The 24325-nt window shown below is 43.4% G+C and overlaps 1 protein-coding gene across 1 annotated transcript in view; it reads left to right on the forward strand.

Moving 5' to 3' along the window:
- niban1a (niban apoptosis regulator 1a) overlaps nucleotides 1-24325 on the forward strand; it is a 27121-nt gene continuing 2796 nt past the window's right edge. Inside the window, exons 1-13 of the mRNA XM_051375749.1 lie at nucleotides 1-154; nucleotides 14940-15070; nucleotides 15645-15773; nucleotides 15899-16013; nucleotides 17575-17739; nucleotides 18254-18369; nucleotides 20524-20628; nucleotides 21228-21390; nucleotides 21531-21718; nucleotides 22197-22343; nucleotides 22634-22744; nucleotides 23321-23428; nucleotides 24094-24205. Of these exons, the coding sequence (XP_051231709.1) occupies nucleotides 100-154; nucleotides 14940-15070; nucleotides 15645-15773; nucleotides 15899-16013; nucleotides 17575-17739; nucleotides 18254-18369; nucleotides 20524-20628; nucleotides 21228-21390; nucleotides 21531-21718; nucleotides 22197-22343; nucleotides 22634-22744; nucleotides 23321-23428; nucleotides 24094-24205 (1645 nt within the window). The 5' untranslated portion in view covers nucleotides 1-99. The remainder of the gene's footprint in view (nucleotides 155-14939; nucleotides 15071-15644; nucleotides 15774-15898; nucleotides 16014-17574; nucleotides 17740-18253; nucleotides 18370-20523; nucleotides 20629-21227; nucleotides 21391-21530; nucleotides 21719-22196; nucleotides 22344-22633; nucleotides 22745-23320; nucleotides 23429-24093; nucleotides 24206-24325) is intronic.

Consider the following 24325-nt stretch of genomic DNA (forward strand, 5'->3'; position numbering starts at 1 on the left):
CTCCCTCCCTCCCTCCCTCGCTGCCGCAGATCGATGTGACGCTGTCAGTACCTGAGGACTGAACCCTACCTGTGGATCCTGTCCCCCAGCCGCAGCACCATGGGGATCTCCGCGTCCAGTCTGCTGGATGAGACCACATCCAACTACATCAAAGGTACGAACCAGCGCGTTTGGAGCGACGCGGCGAGGACGCACCGCGCTCTCACTGCGCCTCACACACACACACACACACACACACACACACACACACACACACACACACACACACACACACAGCGGGTCCTCGGTGTTGATTCTCTCTGGAACTTCCTCTCCTGTCTCTGGGTTTGATCGTCGGGTTGAGTTGGCGCGCTGGCGTTTTGCGCTTCAGATGAATGTGTGAATTCTCCTCGGAGTCAGTGTCTCATTCATTCGTGAGCTGATATCTTGTCCTCTCATGTAAATATCACTTTCCCTGGAAGCAAAACAGCTGATTAATCTAATCCTCGACTTGTTTCCAGAGATGTGGGTCTGCTGTGAAACCTGTCTGTCCGGTTCTCTCCCCAGACTTCAGTCCAGCTTCCTCCGACAGATAAACTCAGGAGGGGGTTTTATGCTGTTTTCACTGTTTTCGAGCTCAGTCTTTTTTATGTGCATGGCTCATTAGGTCAATCCTGCCTTTCCAGTCGTGCACCAGGGGCGGGGGGAGAGGAAAGTGAGACGGGAGAGAGAGAGAGTGCCAAGACCTGTTTCCCCTTTTGTCTTGTGCGTCCTCTGCTGCTGGGTGTGTCCATGATACTACAAAGGACAAAAGATGCTGTTCATTGTGTGTGGATGACAGACAGGTGCAGATGAAGTTGCTATCAGTGAAGAAGGTGTTCCTGTAGTTTGATGAATCAGGAGTTTGTTTGGTTTACACACAGATTGTAACTGATCTGAGGTAAGCAGAGTTTGTTTAGTTTTGATCTCTCCCAAATACTTGACAACATGTGTACAGGGAGCCTAATATTCAGATTATAATCCAACCAAACTGGATAAAAATGCTCCATATAAACACTTCAATCATTATAAATAAAAAGACATATTAAACCTTTACGTAAAACAATAAATAAAATAAATTAGACCATGTAAATTATTTATCTTGACTAATTTATAAATTTGTTTCATCCGAGCTGAAGCTCCTGCGACTGTCAGACTGATGGACTACGACTCTCATCGACTAACGATTAAGTCGACTATTAGGAGGCAGTCTGACCTATTCAAAGTGCAGCTCTTGTATGGATCCGTCTATGTTCTGGAGAGATGGATAATGCAGTTGCTGTGGGAATAAAAGTCCCTTTCAGGCTCTGTGTGACTGTGTCCTTGTGGCTGCGCTGGTATTGTTCGGAGACATTCATGCGTCTCTTTTGGTTCCCACTTGGACAGATTCGAGTATAACACGAACCTGGTTTTACCTTTTATAGCTGCGGACATCAGATTGGTTTGTTATACATATGAGAGGAAGCTCATGCACCTGAAGGCATCAGCTGGACACACGTTTTAGGTCAGGTTTAAGTTTTAGGTTTGATATTGTGTCCGAACAGAGAGTTCTAGCGCTTCATTGATGAGTCTGACACGAGTCCAGAAAGCAGCTGTGGAGGTTCGAGGCTGCTGTCCGGCCGTTTTTTTGGCTTCTTGGGTCACCTGAACAACAGCCGGGGTCGGCACACTGTTGTAAACAAACAAAATAAAGGTGAAAAGTCAGAGAAAGCTGAGGAAAAACAACAGAGAACGGAGACAATGATGGAAAACGCAGAATAATCTGGTCTCCTTTTAGATATTATTGTAAATCATGTGAAAACACGCCCTCTCCTGTTGCCGTGGTTACAAGGTATCATATGTTCAAACTGGGAATGGAGGAAGTGAAAAACACTGATCCTGTGCTGAGCGTCCTGTGAGGCTTGAAGTGGAAATGTTGGTTTATTTGTGTGTGTTCGGTAGTCGCAGTATCTGGATAATGACATGCATGTTCGAGGATGGAGGAAACCAGCTTTCAGACTTGGGTTTAACGGGGTTTAACGGGTTTAACAGGGTCCTTTGGGTGCTTTCTATCTCCTGCAGCTCTCATACGGCGGCTCTCTGTGGCCTCCGTCTGCACACTTTAACGTCGGCCTCGTCAGTTTTTCCTGGCCTCCGTTTGGCTGGAGGGTGACACCGTGCATCCATTTCTCATGGTGAAAACATTCCTCTCGCTCTGAGTCTGCAGTGTGTGTGTGTGTGTGTGTGTGTGTGTGTGTGTGTGTGTGTGTGTGTGGTGGGCGGAGGGTGGGTGTGTACGGGAGACTCCTCTGAATAACAGGCACTGGGTTGGGTTGGACGTTGGATGCCGCATTCACTTCAGATGATTCATGAGCTGACTTCAGTCCAGTGTTGGTGGAGTCCGATCCCTCGACTCTGAGGTACTTTTTCAGACTGATGTCATCGGTCCTCTTTGTGTAGTCGGGCTGTGCGATGGAGGAACTTTTCTTTTGACTGTAAAGGGCCGTCCACATCAAGAACAATTAACTATAACAATATGAGCATCCACACAAAGACCTCACGTTATGAGCTGTTACTGCTGTATGTGCGGATACAGGTTCACTGAGTTCTTCACAGACGAGATCAGTTAGTCTTCATTAAGGACTTCAGAGACTCCATCAGCACTGAAGACCATTAAAATGACATGTTTTTGCTTTATTTGCAGCGTAGAATATGTTGTTTTACAAGTTGTACACTTGAGTTTGAACGACTTTTAAAACGATATATTGATAGTTCCTGGTATAGTTCTCGTTCTTGGTGTGGACGGCCGTTAACTCTGATGGCTTTTGTTCCGATACGATTCTGATACCTGGACCTTAACAAGCGTATTACACTAAACCTGTAAAGCCGTAAACTAATCCTTGCCGTCGTCGTTGTGTGGCTCAGGTTAAACCCTCTGTCAGGAAATCAACTCTTCTTCATCAGCCTAAAACAGTAGTCGCCTGTGGCCAGTACTCGTTGCCTTCATTGGGTTGGTTGGTTGGTTATGAGTTTTCCTATTTTTAAGTAGTAGTAAAAGTAGCTGGGAGCCAAACAGGAGCACATAAACGACGTGGTGTCGGATCGGTGCACAAACACGTGTACTCAGCGCTCGAGGCAACATCGGAAGAGTATCCGACGGTATCGGTATCAGAACGACTCTAGTCAGACTTTAACACCAGTGACTTCACTTGGACTTGAGCCTTTATGACTTGAAAATATTTGAAACCTTCTCCCCAAACCTGAAGTTTAAATAGTATATCATTTAAAAAGTGTGTCACGAATCAATTAATTAACCAGTTATCAGACTGGAAAATCAGGTTTATCACTGATTGTGTTTCTGAATCAATCTAAGGAGAGAAGAAGAAGAAGAAGAAAAAGTCACACAGATACAGAATTGTGATTAAAACTGAATCTTCAACTCCTCCTTTAAATACTTGATGATGAGGCTGTGGAGGCCATATTTTGTTAATTGCTGCCACATGTGTGCGTCGGGCTTTATGGATTCTCAGGGGACTTTTTCCAGACTAAAATTTAACAGCAGAGCTCGTCGGTGAACATGTGGATTCCTACGAAAGAAATGTGCCAAACCCGCTGGTACAGAGGTTATTCACAGTCATGAGAGTGTCTCTAACATCTGGCAGAGCGGTGACTCGTGTTTTTCGTCCACATGTTTTATCCAAGAGGACAAACAGAGGAGCTCAACAGGGTGGAACATCTGCTCGGCTCTCCGGAGCTCCAACTGTTGCCTCAAGACTCTGTCCGCAAGACGAAGAGCAAACTAACTTTTTAAACTTTTTAACATTTGGGATTTATATCTTACAAATTGCTCCTTTAACTTTGGCTAAAGTTAATGTCTATCTAGTGTAGTGTTACCTGGCTGTGATGGTCTGATGGTTCCTGCTGGCTATAGTTTAATCAGCTCTTAAATACCATATATGTGGCTGTGTTACCTACCTACCTACCTGTGCACATACAGTATCACTGCTGCCGGTGGTTTTAAGGTGTGAGCTGGTGTTTTTTGTGGATTAAAATCAATGAACGTGGTCGATCCTGCAGTTTAAAGACACATCAGTGTGTTAGCAAGTCTCCCGAATGTCTCTCGGAAACACAAGACTTAGTGCAGCATTACGTCATCTATTAAAAACACTTATTATGTCACCCAGAGAAGAAAGATCATGTGTGTGTTTGTAATTAAATACAAGCTACAGAACTTTATTGTAAGTTCTCACTAACATGGCTGTAGGAGTCGTGGAGATTGTGGCTCGTTCCCAGCCTTTGTTTTTGCTGTCAGTCTGCCATTCTTCATGCTGTGTCACTCTGCCTCCAGCTGCCATTACACAACCCCTCAGATATTCAGAGGAGCTGTGAGTCTGTGAAACTTTCGCCCCTTTTCAGATCTGAATCCTCTCCACAAAGAGAGGAAACTGCTGCTGCTCAGCTCTCTGCAGGAGCCCCACCTGTTGTTTACTCAGACTGACCGACCCGGTGTCCACAGGAAACACTGCCAATACTGCACAAACCTGCTGCCAGTCCGACTACTTCACACCGGTAAATCAGCGCTGAGTAACCAAGAAATGATCTGTTTCTATCACTGAATCACTACAGGCCTTATTGTGACATTATTTAGTGAAAGCTTTGTTCTTCCAAATTACAAAAAAACCCATATTTTCTCACTTAAAGGTATAGTTTAATGTTTTGAGAGAGATCTATAATCTCATGAATACGGTTTTCTGTTGAAACTGGAAGTCTGGGACTTGTCGCGGTAGCTAATAGCGCTGATTTGAATGTGTGCTACGTCCTGCCGTCATGTAGCTAGCTGCAACCGAGGTGGTTTTCTGGGCGGGTTTGGCTCCCAATACCTCGGGGCCAACGACAGCTAGCATTACCATCAGTGGCCGGTTAGCTACTTTAACTGCTGCTGTCAAACTGGCCTCCATCTGTCTCTGAGGATGCGTCCTTCACTTTTGTCTCTGTGACGTTTGAGCTCACTGTGGATGGAGGTTTCTCCGTCTCGCAGCTGGAAGTTAATGCAGGTTGTTGTGAGCGTAAACTCGAGGACTCGGCGTCCTGACCTCGACGTTCTGACTTTACATCACCCAGGTAAGATGGTATGCGAGTGTCAAACAGGCTCTGCGGCTCGTGAAAGTCCCAACAGACAGATGAGGTTATTGTTTTAGAAAAGCTCTCGAGTGGCGACGCCCATCTGAAGCAGCTCCTCCGTTTTTGAATCGTCAGGGCGTGTGAGAGTCGGAGAGCGATGGAGAGCATCACCGCTGCAGGGCGGTAAAACCTGTCGGCTCTGTGAGGGATGCTCGTCGACGTAACCTTTCCGAGTGCGGCGCTCTGTCATTACTGACGACTCCCCTGCCTCCTGCCTCTTATATAAGCATCCATTTGTCTGAAAGAGAAATCCCCCGAAGCTCCTTAAACAACATTTAAACACCGTTTGATGGAAAAGAATCTCTGTAGCATCATAAAATAGAGTTTAACCTCTTTTCTCCACTCAGAAACTCAGTGAACCACAAACTCATCACCGTATCGTCTGTATCAGTCACTTTATTATTCTTACACTGATGACGTTAGCATTAGCTCAAAGCAGACTCTTAGCCTGGTTGCTTCATACATAACTCGTCTGTCAGTCCAATAATTGATTACCTGACTAATCTTTCGCTCTGTGTGACCATGGGAAAATACACAAACACACATATTTCAGACCCACACACACACACACACACACACACACACACACACACACACACACACACACACACACACACTCATTGTGTCTCTTTTCCAACATTTTTCTGCCTTGCAGCGACTTGTTCGGTGTCTCGGTTATTTCCTCCCGACAGCACAAAGAGGCTCCTTCCACGGATCTTCCTCTGAGCACATGTGTAAAAAGAAATATAACATTTATTATTTCCGAGTCTTTTATTGATCTCACTGTACTTTTTACTTACTTTATTAATCACTCTGTTGAGTTTTAAATGAGCAGTGAATCATACTTTAAACTGTTGAAGGAGAAACATACTTGGTCACTTAGTCGTCATGTGTGATTGCATGTAAAGAGTGTGTGTGTGGGAACAAATGACATGTGCTGACATGTTAATGCTCCACACACACACACCCTCAACCACAGGGACACTCACACACTCTCACATGAGCTTATTGTGATTCAGCTGTTGGAAGATTGACTGTTTATTTCTTTCTGTTCATATTCAACATCTAAAAGTCATCGTGCTCCAGAAGGTGTTAAAGAAATCCACTAAACCAACATCAGCGCTGATTGTTAAACACTTGGTTTTACAGTTTGACACACGACACAAACACAAACACAGTGTCCCGCTTCAGTGCGTTCCATAGGGAAATACTGAGTAAATCAATGTACAGACAACAACAACAACAACAACAACAACATGCTGCGTCAGATAAACAACATAATTCTAGTTAACAAATGACTCATCCTCTTTTTTGGGGCTTTTTCTGCTTTTATGAGAGAGAGAGAGAGAGAGAGAGAGAGAGAAGAGAGAGAGAGAGATCTTTGTGGAGGTGTGATGTGAGATAGAAGTTCGGTGTGTGTAGGTGAAGTGTGTGTTTATTGATTTGTTGTCTGTTGTGTTGTGCGAGGTCGTCAGGTGACAGGAAACGGTCGGTTTAGGCAACAAAACTACACGTTTAACTTCAGAAAGACATTCGTTATGTGACGTAGGTTGAAAAACGTAACGCACAATAAAGCAAGAAAACCTTACTATAAGTCAACGTTGACTTCTGGTTTCACACTTCCTGTGTTTGTTTGACCCATCGACATAAAAGATGGACGCTTCCTCCAGCGGGACAATAAAGAAGCCAGAATATCAGGATACGGACGCTGACATCTTTCAACACTGAATTAAAACCGAACTGATACTACGTCACCTGATATTTGTGCGTGAAATAAAATGTGTGTGTAGAAATGACCAGTGTTGTAACACTGTAATTGTAACATTTAAATGAGCTCGTTACGGTTTGTGATCTTACGACCTTACGGTGGCCCAGACAGTTCAGTCCGTTCATCAAATAATTCATTATTAACTAACAACAAAGCTCGGTTTCTGTCTACTAACCAAGACATTAAGTGTAGTTAGGAGGAACTCGTTTTGTCCCACGGCAACGTTAAAATAATATATCTACATTGATCGTTTCTTTCCATTCAAATCTGAGGAACTACTTCAATAATACAAACCTGGTCCACATATCAATTGATTATCACTGTGTTAAAATATGTAAACATGCTGGAGAGTTAAAATGAATTGTGCTTTTTCACTTTACCTCACATGATGCAAACGTGTTACAAACATTGACTGTGAGCGTTTTATGGACGGTGAGGGTGGAGGAGCAGGTCTAACTCTCACTCATAGTTCAAATACCAAACACTCACATACTGAGAGATAGAGGAGGAGGTTGGCTTGTTTTCAGGTTTGTCTCAATACCAACATGTATGTTTGAACAGCTGCAGGTCGCTCCACGCTCGCTGTGAGGTGGAAACAGATAAAGTTTCTACAGATTCTGGAGAGTCTCTATTTGTTAAGACAGGAGCTGTTTTTAAATGTGTGTAAAAAGAAGTGAAGTCCTTTCACACACACTGAAGGATTATCTGTGGGTTTCCAGCTGAGATGAAGCAGCTTTATACACTTACAGCGTGGATTAGTCCACAGGTGTGGCTCTCTGCAGGTGTCATGTTCAGGTGCAGCAGGTGTGACATGTAGCACTCACACAGGCAGATATTGTTTTTAATGTTGGTAACAAGGTCACATTTGATCGTGTGCTAGTTTCACAGTTACTATGGTAACCAGATGTCCCCAAAAAAAACTCAGGATAGTCCCGAATTACGAGCAGTTGTTCCGAATTCCGACTCCTGTCCTGTTTGTCCTGAAAATGAACCGTTAAAATCAATAGATAAAATGAACGAGCCAGAACAGATGACAAATTGTAATGATTAATTAATAACACAATAAAGGAGAAACAGGAAACAAGCTGCTGCGGAATAAAGATTAAAATGAGGGAACCCTTTAATTAAATGATCAATTACATGAATTAGTAGGTCAATATATAAATTTTTCTGAATCTGTGAACATATTCGTAGGCTATAATTCCTGCTTTTAGTTGCCTCTCAGGCCGCACTCAGTTCATCCAACTCCAATCCTTCAGTTCCCACCCGTCCCCCGTTACCACTGGCGTGCCCCAGGGCTCTGTCCTGGGGCCCCTTCTCTTCATCATCTACCTCCTTCCCCTTGGCAATATCTTCCGTAAATATAACATCCACTTTCATTGCTATGCGGATGACACCCAGCTCTACCTCTCCAGCAAACCAAATTCCACTCTCCCACCTTCCTCCCTCACTGACTGCTTCACCGAGCTCAAATCCTGGTTCTCCTCCAACTTCCTCAAACTCAACAGTGATAAAACCGAATTTCTTTTTATTGGCACTAAATCAACCCTCTCAAAAGCTGACAGTTTTTCCCTCAACATTGACCACTCCTCTGTCTCCCCTTCCCCCCCAGGTTAAGAGTCTGGGTGTCATCCTCGACAGCACATTATCTTTCCAATCCCATATCAATAACATCACCCGGTCTGCATATTTCCACCTATGCAATATTAATCGACTCCGCCCCTCCCTTTCTCCCCACTCCACTGCCATCCTTGTACACAGCCTTGTCACCTCCCGCATCGACTACTGCAACTCCCTTCTCTTCGGTCTACCACAAGGCCATCCACAACCTTTCCCCTCCTTATCTGTCCGAACTCCTCCACATCGCCAACCCTTCCCGTTCCCTCAGATCTGCCTCCTCTGTCCACCTCTCTGTCCCTCCCGCCCGCCTCGTCACCATGGGGAGCAGGGCTTTCAGTCGCTCTGCCCCCCAACTCTGGAACTCACTCCCACCGGACCTCAGGAACCTAGACTCTCTCACACTCTTCAAATCAAGATTAAAAACTCACCTATTCAGAACTGCCTACCCCACTTAACCATCTACATTGTCTTTTCTTATCTGTTTCTTATTTCTTGCTGTTTTTTTTTTTTTTTTGTGTGTTGTACGGTGTCCTCGAGTGCCCAGAGAGGCGCCTCTAATAATTTAATGTATTATTATTATTATTATTATTATTGATCAAGTATTATTGATCATAAATAACGGATTGTTGATGTGATTCTGTTCTTAACTGTGTGATGGAGAGTGCAGCCGCCACAGAGCTCAATCTTAACTGCTGACAAGACATTTAAAAAGACTGGAACACACCCGTTCTCATCTGGTCACCCTGGTTTTTACCTCTGACCTTCCTCTGATCTCAGTGCTGTCGGCCGCTCTTTGAACTTCTGTTGCTCAGAGTTTAAGAATAAATGGACGAACAATGGAGACGGAGCCGGCGGACTGTTGGATTGTTGTGTGTAGGATTCAGTGACAATAACATAACCTTGAATACAGAAAGGGTTTTTTGTCCTGTTCGGTTAGAAAACAGTCTAACTATAAATGTGACCAAAAGTTGAGCTAATAAAGTAGTTCTATGGTCACAATGAAACTACAATTAAAGGACCAGCATGTAGGATTTTGTGGCATCTAGTGGTGGAGCTTAAGATTGCAACCAGCTGAATACTGCTCGCGTCTGTTTTTGATGACTAGGGAATGAGAATGAGCTACAGTGGCTGCAAAGGCCCAATCTAGAGCCAGTGTTTGGTTTGTTCGGTGCTACTGTAGAAACATGGTGGACTCTGGAAGGCATTGTTTCATATTGTATATGAGAGGGAATATAGAAGGCTAACAGGTGTAGTATTTCATTAATAGACGCAGTCATAAAGTGACTTAAAAAGCTTTTATTTTACTGTAAATATGACAAAAAAAAAGTAAATGTAAGCAAAGAAAGTAGGTCTACGGTGGCCAGGAAACTCCAAAAAACACAAAAGTCTGATCTACAACCAGTGTTTGGTTTGTCCGACTCCGTATGAAAGGCAACGAAAACACATTGATTATTTTCTGCTGATTAAACACTTATAAAAACCTACCTGTGAATATTATATTTCTGACAATAGATCCTCCTAATAAAGCACCAACATCTCAGACCAACAAAAAGGGGTGAGAACTTAAATAAAACTCACCGAAACCGTCTTTGTTGAACTTTAATTTGAATAAATTGTCACCATCACATTAAACGCAGTGTTTACAGGCTGAAATGACAAAGAAAATGTCTCATATCTGGACACATTTAGTCCAAACTATGAGCACAACGTCATCAACACAGTCTGTGGTTAACATGGCTCCATCTTTATATAACCACATTAGTCTGCATGTACACGCAGTAATGTTTGCAGGAGTGTATGTGACAGAGGATCTTTAGAGGCGAGGTCGGCCTGCTGTGGTTAATTTGCTCGACATGACCCAGTTATGTGGCATTTATGAGCTTTTTTTCTTTGTCTGTTTTGGCTTTATTTAACGTCTCTACAATCTGCGTTCTCCACTTTGCACAAATATTCAGTTTTAATTGGTGTGAATGTTTTCTTATTTGTGCCAGAGGACAGAAAATGAGAATAAGGCAGATGGCTTTCACTGGCTCATTTACAGTAATGCTGATTAATAATTACTGTCCCTTGAAAAACAACACGAAGCAGTGATTGTTAGTGATCAGTGATTGTTGTGTTTTTATGAATATATTGAATTTGTTTATAAAATATAAAGTTCAAGTACCAAGCTGATTTCTAAGGGACTGTATGCGAATTATTTGGGTGGGGACGGAGGATGTCACCAGTATTTTAAAAGTTATAAATATATACGACATTCACTTCTACTAGAGCACCAGCATCTTGTGGCGCTACCACCCACCAGACTCCACTGACAAAACCAGTCATTTTATCTCAAATAAAACACGCTTCAAACTGGACAGAAAGAAAATAAAACTCTGCCGTTAAAGTGCGTCTAACAGTAGTAGTTTGTTCCACTGACAGACTCAGGTTGTTATTGTCAGTGTCTGACAGCATTATGGAAAGGATCCCTACAGAGAGAGACCTTTAGTTTAACCACAAACAGCCGTAATATCACTATCACTCTCCACCAGACTCCAGAGACAAAAACACTCATTTTACCTTCAGATCATCGAAACTTCATTCAAAGTGAACAGAAACAGAATAAAACGTCTTTGTTAGTCTTTCTATTGTTCCAACAATCAACCTTTGCATTCTGCAAGGTAAAATTACTGATTTTATCAATGGAGTCTGGTGGAACTGGTGGTTTTGGAGAGGGCAATGTAACAACTTAAGTTAGAAAAGGCTGTCAGACATCGAGGTAAAGCGGTGAAAGTATTTTAAATATAGTGTAAACTTAAACTGATATTGATTTGTTTAGGTGATTTCAATTTGTTGTTGCTAACTGTCCCTTTAAGGAGCCATAATCAGCGAATCTTAAATATTCAAACCATTTAAAGGCCGTCTGAAGGTGTCTGACGTTTCTTCCCTCCTCCGGCCACCTTCCTGTGTTTGCATAACCATCCAACCTGAAAGGAAATATATTAAACAAACGGCGGCTGGAGATATTTTGCATAAAAGGCACACGAGCGACCGGATGAGAGCCGACGCCACGGCCAATCAAATGGACTCCTCGCAGCGTGAACCAAGATGAACTCAGGAGGAGGATTTGCTGAAGAAGACGTTCATCCTCTGGCCTGAATTTGAGCTGCAGCTTCTCAAATTGCAGAGATTATAACGGAGAACGTGTCTCTCACAGCTGGCAGCCAGAGCCAGTGCAGAGTGAGAAGAATAAAAAGTGTCTGTAAGATGAAACCTGCAGCTTTTACGATCCTCCCTGAGTGACTCACAGCTTCGGCTTTATTGGAAAACGGTTGACCTCCAACCCGACTGTTGTACGGAGGAAGGACAGCAGGCTGCAGTTTACACACTGACAGCTTCATGAGTCGGTGTAAGACTGAAAACGTAATGTTTGTGGCACTAGAGGAAACAATGTACGTGTTTTAATGTGCTGCAGAGATTTGCCTTTTTAATCATCCCAACAATATGTTTTGCATCAGAATTTGAACGCAATTGGTCCGACCGCGCGTTTTCCATCTGCGTCAGTTTGTTTTTAACATTTGTTGTACATACAACGCTCCAACGATTACCCATAACCCCCCTTGTCTGCATGCATCTTTGCTGAAATCTGATTCCTGTTTTGATTGCGCAAACGGTCGCTGCTGTTATCACTTACTCTTTCGGTTTCTCTGATGCTGATAAAATGCCTGTTTGACAGGGTTGAGATCTCTAAAATGAAGGAAAAAGAATGAAAGACGGACGTTATTTTCTGTTATTTAAAGTTTAGGTGAACTGAAAAATCTCATTTTAACCCTTTAAGGACACATCCTCATTTATATTGTTCCCATATTTAACAATGCTTGACAAAAAATACACAAAAACTTAATCAGAATCCAATCATTGTGTCTTCCTGTGAAACTAAATGTGACGCGTGCTTACGTCAACATGAACTAACTGATTTCAACCAATAATATCCTGACATTCACCCGTCAATCAATCTGCAACGTTTAGTGACACAGAGCGAAGACTATAGGTCCTCCTCAGTGTTGCACTGTGGAGCTTTAATGGTTGTTGTTGTAGGTGAGGGAGAGGTTGTTTCTTCATCAGCAGCTGCAGTGTGAAGCTGTTGATGGGGGATCTCAGGGGAGCTCCTTGTTTTTTCCTCAGTCCTGAACAATGCGGTGTGTAAAAGGGTAGCGCCGACGAAGCACCCCCCACCGATTGGCTAATCAGAGTGGATATCCTGCTCCCAGTTGTGGGCCGTTTCCATCTCCTGAGCATTAACACGCCACGAGGGATACCGTTTCATTCAAGATAGTTTGTCCCCTGCTGGTGGACGGTCCACTGGTTGGTCTGTTCTGTATGATGATCAACAGGAAGATCCTGGATAGTTTGATCTCTTCCAACCTCAATAAACCTGGCAGCGACCGATGGTTTGTTAAAAGTTTTGGAAAAGTTGCAGTGATTGGACAAAACTTAAAGGTCGAGTAGGGATTGGTCGAATTTGCGTTAATTCGCAATTTCCTGGAAGGACCGTATGCTTGGATCATCTGCGCTAACCTCTTTAGCAGCCGCTATCTTCGTCACAAACACCTTAAACCACGTCTGTAGCTCATTTTGTAGCTGCTACTATTAATGTGTAAATGAATGTTTAATTTAAAGGTATTTCAATATTGACCAAAAACCAATAATCTATAGTTACTGGTATTAAACTTAAATAACACCCTTCAGTTCTGCCAGCTCCCTCTGATAATGTCACTTTTAACAGCGGTCAGTTTACAACTCAAAAACACATTTTAGGGTCGAGTACCTTTTTAATATAATACAATCCTTTAATTCAATTATTAATTATTCTCTTAAAATCCACTTAAACTATACAGAATATACAACAGTTCATTATTAGCCCCTAAAAACGCCCTTCAAAGGTAAAACTCTTCTCTTTGATAACATTAAAATGCTCAGACTTCAGAAACCAGTGTGTATTACCAGACGGGCGGTGCGGCGGACCCTGCCGCAGGTTGTGTTTCCATGGTGATGTGCAGCCAGTTGTTGTGCCATCATCCTCTCGCTGTAAAACATCCTGCTGCTGCCCCGAGAGATAATGACAGAGCCATCAACCCCCGACATTACCGCTGACTGTACAGCGAGCAGGGAGAATAAACAGCAGCCATATGTTTACCCATTAAGTGGCGGATGTGTCACCGGGAATTACTGTTAATAGTTTGTGGATATTGAGCATTTAAGTCTGGGTAAATACTCACTGCTGATGTGGTTTGCACAGGGAAAAACAGGAAAACTTTATTCTGTGTGTGTGTGCTGAGCTGTGTGTGAGAGACTGAATCCCTCCGCGTCGGGAATCTGGCCTGGTTGAGCAGGAACGGAGTGAAATCTGAGAGGTTTTTCTTTTCTCTCTCGGTAATCATGTGAATGTGCTGCCAGCAGTCGTAGGTTGACGAACTGCAGCCGGGACCGAGTGAAAGGGATCTGGTTGATGCTGCTGTTAGTGGCCTTGGAGACTTGGACAGAGACACAGAGTCTGATTGGACGCTCAGTGACCTGATTACAGCAGAGATCACCTCGGGTACAGTGTGATATCATCTGGGCTTTGTTATCCGGGCTGGAGGAAGGCTTTGGCACAGAACAAGAGATGGAAAAATGAGAGTAAAACAACTTTTTGGCAAACGAAACAAACAGAGTTCTGAGCAGTTATGACAAATTCAGATTCATGTGGTTTGTTTTTTTTTGAGCATTTTGTTCTTTTTATGCAAATTCATCCTCCAGGAGTAGTTCAACATGTTGGGGAAACACACAGAATTACTCGTGTTAAAGGTCCAGTGTGTATCATTCAGGAATCTAATACAATATTCAAAGGTATGTTTTCATTAGTGTTTAATCACCTGAGAATCAGAATCGTAGTGTCCGATGAGCTGTTTGTATCTACAGAGGGAGCTCTTCAATGATTGTAATCCTACACACTGGACCTTTTTAAGAACAGAGCTGGAGTCTCACCATAGTTAGCCTAGTTTAGCATAAAGTTCAAGTACAGGGTCAGGTGTAGTACAGTGACGTCTGGTGCCTTTATTCACTGTAGCTTACATTACACGTACGTTAAACAGCGGCCTCCTGGGTGTTAATCCGATGATCCATCCACCTTCTGATTTATTTACTATAACTACTCGCTGCTTTAAAAATGAATGTAAACGTGGTTTATAATTAGCTGCTTCCTCAAACGATCTATACGGCCGTTCAATCAGTCTTTGAGTGCTGTGAACAACCTGTTGTGTTTGAGAGCTGGACTTCCTGGTTCATATTTCATCCTCTACCTGTAACAACACCCCCCCCCCCACTCATTCACTCTCTCTGTCGCCCCCTGCAGGTCAGGCCGAGGCCGAGCTGAAGGCGTTCAGTCCGTACTACAGGAAGCAGTTCTCCGTGGCTCGTTTCTCTCAGGTGGAAGATGATCTGGAGCAGAACAAAGAGAAAATCACACAGCTGCTCAAACAGCGGGTACGCATCGGAATCAGCAGTAACCTTTCCTAAGCCCCGCCCCTTTTAGGACCGCTGTCAACTTCCTCCTTCCCTGTACTTAGAGACAACCATACTTTGAAGATGGTTCAAAGATAAAAGTGACATATAAATAGTCACATCTGAACTTAGCTGATGTTAGTAAAACGCTAACTAACTCCACAAACAACCTTAACGGCAAAAGGTGGCAGCTAACCAAACGTTAGTTAGCTGGTTAGTTAGAAAGTTAACTAGTGTTTTGCTACAGAGTAAAACTCTAGTTAACTACCTAACTCGTAGATTATCGTAGATTATAGTTAGCTAGCATTTCTTTTTAACATTATATACATTCTGTTTATGTTACTTTTATCTTAACTTTAAAGTTGAAATATTCAGCAAGTAAGTTAGTTAATGTTAATTGTAAAAGCAACTTTATTGTCGGATACAATCACACACAGTACATTGCCTCTGGTGTACAAATCAAATACTTTGAACCAAATTAATCAACAACAATATAACTGTGTGTGTGTGTGTGTGTGTGTGTGTGTGTGTGTGTGTGTGTGTGTGTGTTGACCAGGTGGCGCCCGAGGACGGCGAGGTGCTGTACGAGGAGGCCGTCCTTTACTTTGACGACACCAGGAAATGGAGGGACCGCTACGTGGTGGTGAGAGCCAACTACAGCCTGGAGTGCCACGACAGCCTGGAGGTGAGCCGTCTGCCTGTCTCCCACAACAACAACAACAACAACAACAACAACAACAACAACAACAACAAGGACAATTTCACCTCCTCTGATTCCTAAAACCTCTTTCTTCTGTCGTCTTCCATCAGACCTTCGTTAAAGGAGTTCCTCCCCGCCAGAAGCTGCTGCCTACAGGGGGCACTGTTCTCACCACGGAGGAGAAGTACATGGCCATGGTGGACAAATGCTTCCCCGACGACACCAGTGAGTGATTCATAAATATTAGCTTTACAGTCTTAGAGATTCCCTGCAGGTATTGAATCACCTACAATTATCAGGATGAGTTCAGTCTCAAACGTGTGTTTTGGAAACAGACGGTAACCTCTGCAGGTTAGACGGGCGCCTTTACGTAAGGCTGTAATTTATCTGTTTTCACACAAACACGCTCTCTTAAAGGGAGTCTGGGAACTTTATTCACCTGTTTGTTAGATATTACAGGTAAGAAAGGATGTTAATAAAACTTCAACCCAAACTTTGTCATCTTAATCAGCAACATTATTAATATTATAAATAATTTGTTTCCCAAACTGACTCAACCAGGATTTCAGTCTTTTAGCTGTTGTCTCACTAGATATTTGATTTTATTTAAACACCTTTATCCGTGTTTAAGCCTCCAATCTCAACCTGACAGAAGAGAAACTTTAAGTGTTTCCCACTGTTTGAACAAGAAGCTCAGGTGGGAGAAAGGAGGAATTTAGTAAGAAAACACACAAAGCAGGACTGACGCACCGATTTAACCTCCACTTATATCACCTGTGCTCATTCTGAATATATAAAACTTGCAAAACACAGGTGTTTTGCTTGAACAGTGGAATATTCCTTTAATCACGTTTCACCGCCGTGTCTGGCTGTCAAACTGGTTTCCTCGGGCAGGTCTGAACAGGCTCCTGGACATATTTACTGTCCCCTCTCCCACAGAAAGACAAAGGTCTTCCTCCAGACCTGATCCCTGACCTGCATTAACCTGTGTCAACACACCTGATCCTACCTGGTGTCACTAACCAATGTTTCACACTCGACTGACGGCAGCAGGTCAGAAGCACGAGATAATGAATTAACTGGCTAATTAAATATCTAATTAGGGCTCTTTAGACACCATAGCTGGTTGTTGTTTCGTTGTCGCTGACTTTACTAAGATTTAATACTCGTGTATGTTTATAAAGAGAGTTTCCACCTGTATAACTCTATAAATGGTTCGTCCTACAAATCCTCGATGCAAGCGTCCGACTGAAACACAGAAGAGAGACTTACAGCAGTTGTTTCAGAAGCTCGTAGTGCTGCCGTCTGACCTCAGGGCCTTTTATCCAGCTTGAATGAGGTCAATGTCCCATCTGGTGTACTGGTTTATGAAGCAGAACTGGACCTGTAAGAGCCTGATCACATGACAGAGGTTATTCGTGCATCGACAGTCACAGACGGCGGCTCACAGCCACCGGCGCCACGAGGAGGACTCACAGTATTAATGCTTCGATGTGTGTAGTACACTACCCCATTGTAACCGACTGTATGTGTAATCCACACCAATAAATGGCCAACGTACTGGAGGCCCAGTTGTCTGCCGTTGGTTGCTTCAAGGTGTTGGCTGACCGGGTAATTTGTAAACAGTTTACTGAGCGACCACTGGTGGCGCTGTTAACAACAGTTAATGAAAGTTACATATTACAGCTTTAATATCTGACAGTTGTAACAATAGTTCACAGTTGAAACAAGATTTGTACGAAGTACTCGAGCTTCATCAGACGGCACATTATGTTTTCTGTTTCAGACGTGAAGGAGGACTTTGCGCCTCCTCTGTCGGGGATGCCGGGACAGTTTCCTGTCTACCTGCGTCTGCCCTACAGGAGGGACTCCTACTTCTGCTTCAGACAGCAGGCCAAACAGGCTGCGTTCCTCTCCATCCTGTCGGACTGCATCCGGCACCAGAACCAAGGTGAGACCTCAGAAATAGAAACAGATACAGGACACTTTCACTATTCTCTGTTATTTAAAGACAATGACTCGGTTAAATAGAAAAGAGCAGGAGGATTAATGGCTAATTAACACAATTGATAGTTATAGTGCTAATAAATAACAGTCCTCCAGCACTGTGATCACCTGCGATCAGCTGCTGCTCTCCATCAATGAGACCTACCGGGGGGGAACCGGTGTTTAACACTCGCAAGATAGATTTCTGTTTGTGCAGCATCACTTTCAACCACGTTCGACAGTTGCCATGACAACAGACTCACCACACCACCTCCAAGGAGAGGACGTTTTAATCTCGCCAATGCAGAGGAATGTCTGCAGCGTGCAGCCGAGCGAGTTGATGAAACGCTACGTTTAATTCGGCTGATAAATGTCGGATGGCGGCGCTCGATCACGGCGAGAGACTGAGGACGCCGTTTATGAGGTTAGGATGGCAGTTTATCTGTAACTAACTGTATGCTCCTTTTCTTCTCTGTCAGACTTCCTGAAGAAGAAGACGTGTGAGGTGCAGGCCTTCCTCAAAGCCATCCAGCTCTACAGGCAGGACAAAGGCAAATACGAGGCCTGGGACATGCTGAGAGGAAGTGACGTCAGGGTACGTCGTGTGTTTGGATCTTACACCAAAAACACAGTATTCCTCTAAAAGTCCTGTTTACATGCAGCTGGGCACACTCTGATTAACTCACTGAGAATGAGCTGTCAATCACAAGGTAGCCCCGCCCTAAAGCATACCCTGCTTTATGGTCTGTTTTACTCTAAATGGGACCATCAGTTACTAAATGAACATCATGCTGTATGGAAGAAGACTGAAACTAGAGACTGAGACCAGAAACTCATCAGGAAACTGTTTACTGAGGGAATAAATCAACTGAGACATTGACTCATTTCTCCATAAGACTGAATGGTATCAGAGTGGAGCTCCCCCTGCTGGCTGTTACACAGACTGCAGGTTAAAGACACTTCACAGACCCAAATGTGTCCATTATATAAACTGTCAATGAGACACAACCTCTCTTTCATTCGTCCAACCGCAGTCCTTTATAATGTTTATGAGGTTTTTCCTTTCCAACGCTGTAAACACCGACACATCCCTCATGTCCTAATCTGCTCCTAGGATCAGTCAGGAATATCTAAATGGAATATATTGATTCAATGAGGCTTAAATGTGGAATATTGTCATATTCGGAAAAATTTGTGTTCATGACAAACAGTCATTGGCAACAAACTGCTGCTCCTGGAGCCAATCAGACAAACCTGAACTGGATTAACAGGATTCATCTGCACCTGGAATAGATTAACATTTTTGGAAAATACAAGATGTCCGCACTTTGTGCCAGCACCGGAGACAGGTCTGGATCAAACCATTATCGTTGTGGTATGGGGGGGGGGGATGTTGGCTTGTTCCTTCAAACCAATCACAGTCGTCCCAGGATGCAGCGACGGCCTCGTCGTCAGCGAGCTCTTTCAAAGGGAAGAGAAGGAGAATTCTGACTGAAACAGTCGGCCAATGGCGGGCTTACACCCACTAGCCTAGCTTAGCATTAAGACTGGAAACAGCTAGCCTGTCTGTGTCCAGAAACACACACCTACCAACACCTGTAAAGCTCACGTGTGTCTCATTTGTTTAATCTGTACACTAACAGGAAACAAGGAACTACTTCTTGTTGAACAACAGCGTATCCATCCTCGTCTCCGGCTGCCAGATTTCTCTTTTAGAAGCTGAAAGTCGCAGCTCATCGTATAATAAATATAATATTAATATAATGATAATATAATAATAAATATAATATTAATATAATAATAATATAATAATAATATAATATTAATATAATAATAATATAATAAGCTGAAGTTCACAGAGGAAACAATAGAAAAGCCTCCTTTGTTTGCAGACTGCAGTGTGTTTGCATGATGGCAGGCGTGTTCAGAATCAGAGCGACGGCTCATTTGCATCCTCTGTTGTACTGAGAAAACACGGGAGGAGAGCCGCTCTTCATTCACTCCTCCTTACTCTCTTTCCTCCTCCTTTACTTCCTCTGCTCTCGCCCGTTTTCCTCCCCGCTCCCTTTAAAGTGGAGCAGGAATATCCTCCCACACGGCGACGGCAGATACCCTCCATTGTGTTGTTGTTCGCTCACATTGTGTTTTGTGTTCAAAATTAGTCGGAAGGTGAAAGGAAGTCTGACTGCAGGAACACACACACACACACACACACACACACACACACACACACACACACACACACACACACACCATTTAAATTCCATTTGTTTTAGCAATAATCAGACATTTCCTGTTTTCTCTGCTTTGAGCATGCAGTGAATACACATGTAGTAAAAATACATAGCGAAGTACTCGTCACTCACCAGCATTTTCCTCCCTGCACATAGCTTTAGTCTGACACACACACACACACACACACACACCTACGAGTCAGAGCTGAGAAATGAAAGGAATGAATGAAATGTTGGAAGCAGAAACAACAGTTTAACCACAGCTGCTCAAACATATATCTGTTAAACTGACAGAAGGTGTGTGTGTGTGTGTGTGTGTGTGCACGCGTGTGCATGTGCGTGTGCGCGTGCGGTGCCACTGAATCCTGCACCCTGGTCCTTTTAAACCTGATATTTCAGTCAATAATAAATAGATTTGGTCCATCTGGCCCTGCACACTTTGGGGTTTTGGTGTAATCTTGACAGTTTAAAAAAATCAAGTGAATGAAAATAATAAATCCAGTCCTGTTTTGTAGGTGATGGCCAACCTGGTGATGGAGCAACTGCTGCCGTCTCTGGAGAAAGACATGCTGCCTCATCTCAAAGCCAAGAAGACGGAGAGGAAGAGAGTCTGGTTTGCTGTGAGTCAAACTCTCCCTGGATCAATTAATCTGCTCCAGAAATCTGCTGGAATCTATTGATTTATAACTGATTTATGCTGCTGTTTCCCCGTTAATGGTATATGAAGAGCTTTTTAAAGCCCAAGCAGAACTCCGGAGGCCTAAAGCGGCCATTATCATAAACAAATAAATGAATTAATTACTTTAAAAGCCTCCATTATAAATAAATGAGCAGGTTACTTTAAAGTAATAATAATATTCTCTATTTCCTGATCCATATGGGGGCAACTGAGAAAACGCCCCTCATTAACATATGGGTACATAAATATAAAAAATGAATAGATAGATTTATAAGATCGATCGATAGATAAATAAGTAGGGAAATGAATAAATAGGTAAATAAATATGCACAGAAATACACGTAAACTGAAGAGTATAAATTGTAAATATTTAAAACATTTTTATTTTCATTAAATTTTTAAAGTCATTAATTCATTTATTATAATGGCAGCTTTTGTCTTCCATATTTTTCTGCATTATATCTAGTGGAATATGATGATATAATAATATAAAAACAGTAAGAAATGTATTTTTGTGTTTGAATCCCTGTTTGTACCCAGACGGTGGAGGCGGCGTACATCCTGGTCCAGGAGCACCTCCTGGAGGGACTCTCCGCTCTGAAGGAGGAGTGTCGAATGTCGGTGCGGCAGCAGGAGGTGCTCATCCACTCCGACATGGACCAGATCCTCAACTGCAGACGGCAGCTGGAGGAAAAAGTCCGAGGTAACGTTCTTCTGTTACTGATTGATGCTCGGAGCCGTCCTCGGTGATGAATGTGAATGAAGCTGGCTCTGGGTAACAGATGGAAACATCCGGGGCCAGATGAGACTTTACTAAACCTATCATTCGTCTCTCCTCGGCAGCCAAAGTTTCAGAGCCAGCAGAGAAGCTGTGCTCCGAGTCGGTCCAGCCGTACCTGGGCTCGGTCCTGGAGGAGCTGATGGAGCCGGTCAGCTCTGGTTTCCAGGAGGGACGGACGCTGAGTGAGACGATGATGGACCAGGTGTGTCAGGACGTCCTGCTGCAAGAGAACAACGAGCAACTGAAGAAGGTTTGTTCAGAATAAATGTTTGACTGACAATGATCCTTTTGTTTCTATAGGCTGAATTTATTTTAACCCAGATATTCAATTGAAGGCTTCACTTAAAGGCGCCTAATAAACAGATTTATCCACCGTGATGAAAACCTAATAAATAAAATATTGCCCTTCACACTGATTGCAGCTCACATTTTTATATTTTACATAAAACTAAATATTGTTAAGGCAAAGTTTAGACAGCAGAGTCACTATATGAACTCGATAATATCTCACTGGAAACCAAAAATTATCAATGGTTGGAGAGAGAAACTAAACTAATGTGAACAATTCAGTGTTTGTAGTCAGCTGTGAACTCTGGAGGAGACACAGAAACCTGCGAGTTACATTTTGTCATTTTAGGCCCCGATTAGTGGGCGTTATACAGCTGTATAGTTCATCTCTCTCTCTCTCTCTCTCTCTCTCTCTCTCTCTCTCTCTCTCTCTCTCTCAGGCTCTTGCTGACATGGCGAGACCGGACCTGCTGAGCTGCTACCAGAAGATCGGCTCCCTGCAGGAGAAACTGCAGCACCTGCAGGATCGGTTCGGTTTCTCAAACATCTCACGAGTGATCCACAGCGCTCAGATCGACCTGCAGCAGGTACACACACACACACACACACACACACTCAGACAGAGTGGGCGGAGGGATTTCATCAACCGACATTTATGACACACTTGTGATTGTAACGTATGTTTCCTTCGGTTCGCTGACTCAGCATTAATCTCCCAGCTGTGTGAACACACCATGAATCAGTGGATATTTCACACTGATGGGATTTCCAGATGTTTGCAGGATGTTGTTTTTCCCTTAAACAGCCGCCTGACCTCATCCTGTGTGTGTGTGTGTGTGTGTGTGTGTGTGTGTGTGTGTGTGTGTGTGTGTGTCAGCTGATGGAGAATGCAGCTTACACGTTTGAGCAGCTGCTCCACAAAGCCGTCAAGGACAACCCCGACAACGCCAGCTCCGCCATTGAAAAGGCCAAACACAGAGTGCTGAAGGTCAGATTGATGAGTTAGACTCGTTCATTCAGTTCCTCCAGAACTTCACTGCCTTTAATTCGGGTTGTTACGGCCTAAAGTTCCTGATTTCACAGCAGCTATTGTTTATTCCAACTTTATTTTTATCTTATTTGTGAATAAACAGTAAATTCATCAGATCCGGAGCCCCATATCACTATTCTCCTGGTTCCACCTAAAGTAGGCTGAATAATGATAAACAGCACAGCAATGTCTCTCTACCACCACCTGCTGGTCTGTAGGCTGTACAGCTACTGAGACACACACATTTACAGATCTGCCACACCAGAAGTGAAGCAAAACTCATGTATAAAAAGAGCCAACTGAGAGTCCCTGAGGCCTACATGTACAGATCTATGTACACATATGTGTTTGGGTTAGTTATTGTCTCATTAAAGTTCAGCTCTGGAAGTAAAACCTAGTTGATTTGTGTACCTGAGCTCTCTCTCACACACACACACACACACACACACACACACACACACACACACACACACACACACACACACAGTGACACAAGTGAACGAGTGAATCCTCACTGATCTGGTTTGTTTGCAGCAATATGATTACGACAGCAGCACGGTGAGGAAGAGGATCTCCCAGGAGGCTCTCGTTTCCATCACTCTGCCCTTTCTAAAGAAGAACCTGGCCCCCACCTGCAAGACCGTGAGTCCCCCCCCACACACACACACACAGTATAAGCTCATAGATTTATCCCGTTTTTACTTTTACAGCTTCAGTATGAACACTTTATTAAATGAATAATGATAATATTTTTGTGTGGAGTTTATCTTTGTGTTACTGCTCTTGGCTCAGCGTCCTCTAACAGCCCTGCCAGATGATTCAAGCTCTGACTTGATGAAAAAAATGTCGATACGTTCGTTACGATGCTCTAAGTAGCAGAAGGGAAGTTTGATGCCCTCAGTTTTGCCTATAAGGGGGCATACATGTTGCTCTAACCCCCTTATTGGTGGAGGTTGTTGGTCACACACAGCCTGATACAGAGGCTACGTTCACACTGCTCAGTGTTGTTTAGGGTTAATGCTCACAGTGTGAACAGCCAACGTTCTGCAGGGCGGAAACTAAATATTCCAACTCCCCTGTACGAGTTTGGGAAATAAATATTTTAAAGTGTGAAAAATGTAAAAAGGAACTGGAATTAAACGGGAATCAAAGCGAGTTTATTGTAAAGCTGCAAATACACAATCTGTGATTGATTCAGTGATATGTAAGATTGAGTGGGGTTAAAACACACACACACACACACACACACACACACACACACACACACACACTGACCTCTGACCCTGGTCTGTCTCTCCCCCGTTCAGGAGCTTCAGGGTCTTGATCAGTTCATCTTCGCCGACCACTCCAACTTCATCCACATAGAGAATGTTTACGAGAGCATCCTGCTGCAAACCTTGGACAAGGAGGTCACCAAAGGTACGACGCACACACACACACACACACACACACACACACACACACACACACACACACACACACACACACACACACACACACACACACACACACAAGCTCTAACAAGCCCTTCCTGTTTTC

This window comes from Dicentrarchus labrax, unplaced genomic scaffold, assembly GCF_905237075.1.
Source record: "Dicentrarchus labrax unplaced genomic scaffold, dlabrax2021, whole genome shotgun sequence".
Lineage (NCBI taxonomy): Eukaryota > Metazoa > Chordata > Actinopteri > Moronidae > Dicentrarchus > Dicentrarchus labrax.